Raw genomic sequence first — 9,700 nt, forward strand, 5'->3', positions numbered from 1 at the left:
AAGTCAAAGTTTTAACCTCTTTTTCTTATCCAACTCCAACACATTCCCTATTTTATAGCAATCTCTGTAATTCTTCTTTAAAACTTTAGAGATTGCTGTAAATTTAGAAAATTTAGTTCTCTTTTCTCACTATCCCTAAAATGGGAATAGTTAAAAGAAGTAAACAATCATTTCAATTTTTTTTCCTTTTGCAAGCAACAAAAACTTATATTATAGAGAAACTATTAAAAGAACTCTACTGGGCATTTCCAGACAAACCAAGCAACAAAGGCCCAAAAAAGCCCAAAGAAACAAACTAAAGGGGAATACAAACCATTGAAAGGGAAAAACAGAGAAATGAAAGGAGAGGTACATAGGCTCAGATAGGAGGGAAACTTCAGGCAAAAACGCCAATGGTAGACGGGGAAGACGATCACTGACTCTCAATGCGAAGAGAGAAAACCAGGAGCTTTCTGGAGATAAGGACGGGTTCGGGGGATAACCATTTCATTCAATCCTTAATTGTGTGAACCCTAGACTTGAGATCCGGACCCAAAAGACCCGAGTCCCAAATGTGCAAAAATTCTAATGCTTTCTGCCTTTGTAGTATTGAATCTCTTACTTCTAAAACAGTTATATTAATCATTGTTTGCAGTGTGCTTCATACAATGAAGTAATTTGATGTAGGACGAGAATGAGCCTGGTTTAGCCAGAAAACTATAAAAGCAAAGAAGCGGCGTAGAATCAAGAAGAGTGATTGGAAAATAAGTAACTCACGCGTAATGAAATTATTAGCTGCTGGAATATTCAAGAAGATTTGGTTTTGGACCTTTCGAGTTACTCGTACAAAAAGTCAAGTTTTGATTGAGAACCAGATTTGATCAACTTTTGGCCATAAATTCGTTTGAGACGCATGATACCTTTCCAAAATAGAAACGACGAGTTTAGTGAGTCCTAACAGATTTAGGCCAAAATATATCGTTTTAATCATCCGATTCGGCATTTAATATTTTTAGGCTAGTTTTATATTTATTTTAGAATTCTTTTATTTTAGGTTTTTAGTTTCCTTTTAAATTTGGATTTTTTAGGATTTATTGTTAGATTATGATTTTAGGTCTTGGATGCATATATAAACACCATCATGCTATATATTAAGATGAGTTTTATCATATCAAATTTAATAAAATGAGAGATTTTTCTCAAATTCTTTGGTGGACTCCAAATTTATCTTTTTAGGGTTTATTGCTTTAAACCCCGTTACTTCCGACTGCATCATAATTCTCAACAACTCTTGAGTTCATAGTATAGATCAAACCATGAGATTTGCTAAGACGAATGCCAACGGTATCAAATTCCATTTCCATTAGAGGAAAAATACAATTATATAAAACAAATTGGAAAAGTGGAAAACACCATATCCAAGCCTAAGCCTGCAATTACAAGTCCATATGAGACATAAAATTTTGGCACAACCCAGAACAACCTTCAAATTATACAACGAATAGGGTCGAGCAAAGCCAAAGCTAAGCTGGCAGGGTAGGCAGGCCTGTTTGTAGCTGTGCCTATCCATTTTCTTCTCCTCCAGGAATATGCTAAATATGAGACTAGCAATACGACAATTTGTTCTTCTCCATGAAACTCTTTTCTTTGGATCCATTCTTATGTCCCTTGGCGATTATATACCTTGGTCGCTAAAAGCCACAATTTTTTTTGGCAGAAACAGACATTTAATTTCTATCTGCACACCTGGCTTCTGTTTGTTCTCACTCTCGATCGAATCCTCAGTACCGCCAATCACAACCAAAACCCTCAGATCAGATGCAGTCTTCTTCTTGTTCTTCCCATTCCAATTTCAATCTTAACCATACTAATAGCTAATTAGTAAAACAGAACAAAACCCAGTTCTAATTTATGAAATTATAGTACATAAAATTCAGCAAATTCCATCTCTTATAATATACAGAACAAGCTTAGGAAAAGTCAATCAAGCATACAGTACAGTACAGATCAAAGTACCAAAAACCCAGAAAAATTCAAGAAACTAAAACGGAAAATCCAACGGAAATTACGAAATATATATATATATGAATAATATTCGATTCTTGAGCTTAAACCCTCATCTTCCTGGGCCTCTGTTGCTGTAATTCATCTTCTCATAAAACCGAATCGAGAGAAGCGAGAGCGAAAGATTCACCTCATCCTTCCCCCACCTAGCGTGCGGCTTGGCGGCCACCATCGGCTTCAGCGGAGCCGCCCACGACGACGACGAAGAAGACAAGGACGATAGAGAGGACGGAGAAGGCTTAGTGAGAGGCCAGATGTAGAGGGAGTGGAGCCTCCGGAAGCCACCGAGGGCGAGGACGACAGATCTCAGCTGCTGATTACCGCAGCCGATGTTAGCCCAGTGGCGGGTGCAGATGAGCTCCCAGAGCCGCTCGTCCTGGGCGGTCTTGTGCCACTGCTTGCTCACACACGACGCCATTCCCAGTGTTCTGGCATCAACGTGCTTAAACACCTCGAATATCAGATTATCGTCCAGATTCGTAAAGCCCGGGCCTTGAACGATGACAACCTCCTCTTCTTGCTGCTGCTCAATCTTGTCTTCCTCTTCTTCTTCCACCTTTAACTTCTTCATCTTATTATCGCCCTCCTCCGCCATGGACAACCCACGCTTCATCAATCGGAAGGAATCTGGGTCTCAAGTGTGTGTGAGAGAGAGAAAGAGAGAGAGAGAGAGAGAGAGAGAGAAATTATAGTGGGGGGAGTGGGAGATGATGGGTTATGGGATATGGAGAGAACAGGTAATAACGAGGGAGGTGGGGGAGGTTGGGATTGATAAAGGAGAATGGAGGAGGGACCTGGTTTTTGGGGAGTTATCGAAGACGACAATAGGAGGAAATGAATGCGCTTTGGTTTGTGTCTCAATTTTGACGAATACCTTCTGCACCTAAACTCAGCTTGCCTCTCCTCTTACCTGCCTAATTTGTTTATTGTGTTGTCTCCTTCTGTAAATTGGCTCTACTGCATTAATCACAACAAAAAAACATTTGTTTTCTTGCTTTTGATTTTATGAAGAGGCATGAATAAAAATAAGGAAGTCCTCTGTCGGTGAAAGCTGTTCTGTGTTTGGGAAAAAGAAAAATTAATCGAGCGATATTTATCTGACAACAATAACTAAATAGTGATTGAAGAAAAAATTTGGAAAAGAAAAGAGAAAAGAAGATGAAAGCGCCCTCATAGTTTTCTACTCCGCACGTTTTGTATTCAGACACGATCTTGTTAGCATAACCGATCGCAGTGTTTGTGACGTGAATGCTCACACACAATGATTTATTATTCAACGGTTATATTGAAAAAGATTCGAAACGTAAGCATCGTACATGGTTAATTGTGAGTCGTTTTGTTCCTATTGGAGTGGGATGTTGATTGGGCGGGTAAAGGGTGATGTAACAATTATGTCCTTGGCGCGGAGTCTAGCTTCTAGCTATGTGCTCTTATGTCGTGCATCTGCTTAAGGGGATTCTTATTCTGGGACCAATGTTGGATAATTGCGAACAAGTCCTCTGTTAAGTTATGGACTTATCAAGATGAAGTTATTAGGTTATCGAATCTTTATTTTTAATTTGTATTCAATGTTTATGAATTTTTTTTATCGTATTTTTGTCTTTTTAATTTATTTTGTTCAACAATTTGCTGACAAAATTTTATTCAAATAGCCGAAGAGGTTGTCCATCTGATTGAACCAATGTGATAAAATCTGAAAGCCATAGATGGTAATAATCGTTAATGCTCGGAATAAATCAAGTAATGATTTAGGCCCAAGTTGAGGAAAAAGCTGGAGGAACCATTGCATTTGCCAAACTCTGTTTTGTATTATTGGGTTTTGTCTGGTAAAAGGTCTACTACTCCTCTCGAAAAGGCTAAGGAAAGAACAAAATAAAAAGGAGGAGATGGATTAAACAATGTTGTAGTGGTTGGCACTCACCCACGTTCTCCTTCTTCCTCTTCATCTTCTTCATTTAAAGAAAGCTATATATCCGATTTGTTTTTTTGCTTCAAAGATTCCGAATTTCCGATCAATATTTTGTTCATCACACATGAAATTGACGCTTTTGTCATCACCTAACTTTCATGTTCTGGTCAACCGAATATTTAGATGCCCTTTTCTTCATTTTTCTTTTCCATTTTTTTAATGGTCTATGTTGAATTTTGTCATGCTGATCTAAGTTTGATGATCTTCAAAATAATTAGCTTAATTATTATGCTAATTCTGTGGTCTCCAAAACAAATATTTTATGCTGATGATGTATCTTTTTACTTATTACACGGCTCTAAAAGTCAGAATTAGAACTTCAAATTTGTAACTCAGAGACTTATGCTACTAAATCAAATGATCTTTTTTCATAATTAAATAAAAAAATGTTTCAATTAATTAAACAAACATCCTCAACCAATACAACAACAATCCCAACTTGAAGCAGCTTGTTCCAAAGCCCAACCCATATAATTGAATCCAGAACCCAGTTGACATCTGTACTATTTTTATGTCTTCAAGTTTCGGCAATAATAGCCCACCCCACTTGACATTTAAACCCAGCCCAAATGCTTGAATCCCTGCAAACGTGTAAGATATGCTAGAATTTTTCTTCCAGTTTGAGGTATTGATGGGAAAATTAGCATACCTTGTTCAATTAATTCCGATATATTTCTTTCATTTTTAATAAAATGCTAGATAAATTTCGAAATCATGCTATATATGAGCTCCAAAGTCCAAAGTGTTGAGCAAGTTTATAACTACACTAATTTTCTGGAATCTAACTTTGCAACTAGCTGGAAGATCAATGTCTCCTAGCTAGCAAGACAATAATTTGATTGATATAATATGGAGAACTAACAAAGAACACTGATAATGATAATATAAAGCATGTTAATTTGCTTGGAGAAAAGAATGTAGTCATTTATCTCCTGATCTGGACACAATAATCCACCTGCAGCTGCATGGCCATGATGATTGATGAACAAGTACTAGTGTCCACTGCCTCCTTTACTAGGACCAGAATATGCTTCAGCTATGGTCACCATCTTCCTCTTCATCACTGGAGTAGCGGTAGTCGGATAAAGAGTATCGCCTGTATGGCCTACCCCTCTTCTACTAGGACCAGAATATGCTTCAACTATCTTAAACCTGCTCCTGCTGTTGCTGCTATTGGAAGATGAGATGATCAGCTTCTTGTTATGCAGAAGAGGCCTCGAGCCTCCGACTAGTTCCATAGCCGGCGACGTGAGTATGAGGAGGAGGAAGAAGAACCTGGAGATGGAGAAGTTTATGATGCCTTCATGCTGGTGCTTCATTTTATCTTTGGTTTTTGATTATTTGTTGCGACAGACCTATTATATATAGGAAATGCAAGGAGGCGAGGATGGAGACAGCCTTTGTATGAGGAAGAAAGATTATAACTACATAAGAAATATAACAAAATAACAAATAGATATAAAGCCGTCTTGGACTCTTGTGAAACATGATCTGCTTCTTTATTATATTTTCATTCGTTTCCTCCAACCCAATCTAATAAGTTATTATTCACAACCCAGTATTTAATCAAATTGGTGGATGATGGGAACTTGGGAAGCCATGAAGTCGATTAATTACTTGCCCAAACATCTCTTTTGAGCTAGGTTTCCATATTATTCATAAATAAAATTTAATCCCTTTTTATCTACGAGCAGGTTCTTTGTAATATATGTATAGAGTGAGATATTTCAGATCTTTTGGGTGTTTTTTTAGGGAAGTACTTGAAAAGTGTATAATATATGGCCCGTGAGTATAAGACAGCTGACCATCAAAGTAAGCCTCTGATAGATTACTTGTCAAACTGGGAAATGTCATCCATGTGTATATTCTCGCCGGATTATGGTCTTCGATTGCGGTGGCTGTCCATGCTTGACATATATCCTAAATCTCTATGTACTAATATAGTATATCGTCGTATATATTGGTTGCAACATTAATTCAAAGGATGTAAGACTATAAGAGTAAGGTTGAAGATCCAACCTCACGAGAGCCATATTTAACGTTGATCTTAGTATTTATTTTCTTTCAACATTCTTATGACCCCCCACGAGCCAATATTTTATATATCATATGAGTAATTCACAGTAGTCGATCGGTAGCAGCTAGCTGGTATCATCATGATTATTAAAGACTCCAATGTGGCAATGTCCACAGTGGGTAGTATAAACCTCATGGCTCACGAGTAAGTACGATTCCAAGCCAGCTTGGCATTGACAAACTTATTGGGTCTAACTGAGGATCCAGGCTCATGTTATTTGGGTACACACGTGAATTAGGCTAATAACGTTGGATCCTAGTTTTAACTTAACCTTGGTCATACATATGTATAATCAGGAACAACGTGATAGGCATGTACGTATGTAAAGAGAAACAAGATTTCCGAAGTTTGTTCTTACTATAATTATAATGAACTAGATATTGCCAAGATGTGTGCATATATCAACGATCCGGATATCTTGCCAAGTTGGGGGATTCTGTGGGCTGTTAGCTAGATATTGGGACGACATTTTCAATTGAAGCTGTTGATGTCGTCTAAGATGACAACCTTGTTCAGATTCAGGTTGACATGCATGCTTCAAGTCACCTCGATTACCATGATCCTTCAAGTCACCTCAATTAGCATGATCGAGCTGGTGGTGCACCAATTAAAATGCAAGAAAAAGACTTTCTTATTTAGCTTAAACTTAGTTGAGTTATTTATGTACGTAGTTGGTGTTAATTAGCTCGGTTCGGCCGGGTGATTGTTCTATCAGTGTTAGCCATCAAATCAAGCAGATTATGAACAGGATTGCAAATCACTATGAACCCAATTGAAAGTCTCCATACTTAATGCAAAGAAAACCTCACAAGTTTATACACACACACACACACATGTATGTATGTACAATTGAGAAAGTAATATGCACCCACCAGATGATGTCTTGATTATGTAGATTTGAACAATAGGGTAGCAGTTAGTAGATATATTCTTAGTCTAATCTCTTTGTTCGAATTTTATAAACCTGTTAGTCATATGCAATTGGCATCAAGCATACTTGTCATGGAAGGCAACAAATACTGATAGATGACCGACAAACTATAATCGTATGCGTGGCATATTGTAATAGTCCACCTAGCAAACTTGTGGCATTCGCTTGGAAATCAAAATGTCAAGTTTGCTAAAGCTAGACGAGGTCACCGTTTCGTACCCACTCCACAGTCTTTTAGTTCTTACTTCCAGTAGAATGGGACTTAAAAAATTCCGAATTGGTCTTCCACTTTGAATTGTAAGAGCAAGCATGTTCTTGAATAGGAGATTGTTGAAAATCTTGTACATTCCAATCCTCATGCCTCCCTTTGAATATAACTCTCTTTCAAGTTTGAACCAATTTTAATATGCTTTGAAAACCACGTACTAAATTTAAAATAGGGTTTAGGCAACTTTTGATAAACCCGTAACTATTTTCGAAAATCCTTGCTCTTCTCTGGGTTAAGGAACCACATGTCCACATGGGTCTCTAAAACCCTAATTTAAATTAATGCCAGTGTTTAATGAACTATATCAAAAACTCTATTTAGCTACAACAACTCCAATTTTAAAAATTCAAATCGTAGTTATGAGTGGAAAGCCCGGTGTTCAATGAAATGTATCAAAGATCCTATTTAGCCACCTCAACGTATTTTAATTTTAATTGTCTAAATTGTAATTATGCGTTGAAAGACGGTGTATTTTGCCCACGATCACTCCTTTTGTCCACACACTTGTATCACCGTCTTCTTCCTCTGGTAGACAGTTGAACCAACAAAATGTTTATTTTCAGAAAAAGCACATATATGTCATACTAGCCATGTCTGAACAAATACTGCTTTTTTGTCTCCTCCACCTTCCCCCTCCCCCCAAATCAAATTGGCGGTCACTCATTCATTTCCATCGAAATTATATACAAGTCTAAAATTAAAGGAGCAACGCGTTACAGATTGTAAACATGGACGCACGCGTTAGAACTCGATCAGATCGATCACAGACCAACACCCACCGTGTGAAACCATTCGGAGGCGAACGTGGCCATGCAAAAAAGTTCAGATGAGGTTTGCAGGCAGACTTTCTTTGCTCTTTTTCCTCGGTGACTTCCTTGTTACAGAGTCAAATTCCAACAGCACAACCATTTTCAAAGTTAACCACCCTCATCTTAGCCCTTTCAACTTGATTATTCCCCAAGTAAACTAAAAAAATATGCCAAGTCAAACATTCTGTGATGACACCTAAGCCACACCGTCATCGGCCTCCAAACCCTTGTACATAAATACAGGCAGAGCCCCAAGCCTTTTGACACAGAAACCCGAGAAAACCCAATTCAGTAAAAGCACAGTTGGTTTATTGTGAACGTTGATTGTTGAAGATCGATATGTCAATGAAGAAGAACAGTTGCGTGTGGTTCGTGTTGGGCCTGGCGATACTGATAGTGTCGACTGAGTTTGTTCAAGTTGATTGCAGAGCGCTTCGATCCGACTCGGCGACTGGTGAGGGATGCAAAGAGCAGGCTGGTGGAGCTGAGGAGATGGCCGGAATGGGAAGCTTTGCGGTTTCGTCTAGTTTCAACTCATCGAGCAATGATAATAGTACTTATCAGCCTTCGGTGAGGAGCTTGATGTTTAGGTTGGCTTCTGGACCTAGCAAAAAAGGTCCTGGCCATTAGCTTCATTACTACTCATCAATTCTTTTGTTCTTGGTCATTTTTCATGTTCATGCTGCACAAAAGGTTGTGTGACTTGGATCTTGTAACTTTGTATCCAACTGGGATTTCTATACTCACAAATGTGATCTCATACATGCAATCCTTCGGTATTAGTTCATACAATGACAAACAATTAGATCTTGTTGTTAGTTCAAACCCATATTATCAATTTGGTATTTGGGTATATATATATTCTGAATTGTAGCATAAATGATGAGAAATATGAAAGATCCATCATCCATGTTTCATAATCACTGTTCTTGCTTTCAATGCTATGATAGAAAGAACTGCCATTAATCAGCCTCAGAGATACAGTCTCCATTGTTCTGACCAAAATGGAGTAACAATGAACCTTTCCGTTTTGGTCAAAGACTATGGTCTTCGGTCACTACTCACTAGCATATGAATGAAAGTCAGTGCATAGTTACAAAATATTGGTGCATATTAACCCAAGTTGAATTACTGAGACTTGCGAGTAGTATGCTGTTTTATAGAAAATGTAAGATTTTGTCTACGACTTATGAATATTCAGATATCTTTATTTATTGTCAATTAAATTTAATTTATATGTCAAATATATTTGAAATTATGGGACTAGTCCACACGGGTGAATATATACATTTGTGAATGTAACACCAACCACCACCTACCTATAGAGATAACGACAAGCGTTCCGTGTTTGACACTAACAAAGAACAGTAGAAAAAAATTGGTCGCAGATAAAATGCAGTAGAAAAAACTAGCAAAACAAAAGCTCATGTTCATCATGATTATTCACTTGTTTATTTTACCAACACTTTTTCCATGTTTACAAATTCACACGACTAATGGGTGCGCAGTTGGTTTGCATACAATTTGCATGTGAAATCATAGACACTGTTATTTAATCCAATTGAAAACAAAAGAGATAACGAATTAAGATCTCTTTACTCCT

General features: G+C 37.6%; 1 protein-coding gene across 1 annotated transcript; it reads right to left on the minus strand.

The window, feature by feature from the left end:
- Positions 1 to 1,322: 1,322 nt before the first annotated feature.
- LOC112172972 (F-box protein GID2) lies at positions 1,323 to 2,908 on the minus strand. Its single transcript, XM_024310511.2, has one exon. It carries the CDS (start codon positions 2,654 to 2,656, stop codon positions 2,096 to 2,098), a length of 561 nt encoding a protein of 186 aa, XP_024166279.1. The 5' UTR covers positions 2,657 to 2,908; the 3' UTR covers positions 1,323 to 2,095.
- Between the last annotated feature and the right edge of the window lie 6,792 nt (positions 2,909 to 9,700).

The sequence above is a fragment of the Rosa chinensis genome, chromosome 6 (assembly GCF_002994745.2).
Source record: "Rosa chinensis cultivar Old Blush chromosome 6, RchiOBHm-V2, whole genome shotgun sequence".
Taxonomy (NCBI): Eukaryota; Viridiplantae; Streptophyta; class Magnoliopsida; order Rosales; family Rosaceae; genus Rosa; species Rosa chinensis.

Excerpts from the sequence above, each read along its gene's own strand:
- LOC112172972 (XM_024310511.2), bottom strand. The coding sequence starts at position 2,656 with ATGAAGCGTGGGTTGTCCATGGCGGAGGAGGGCGATAATAAGATGAAG.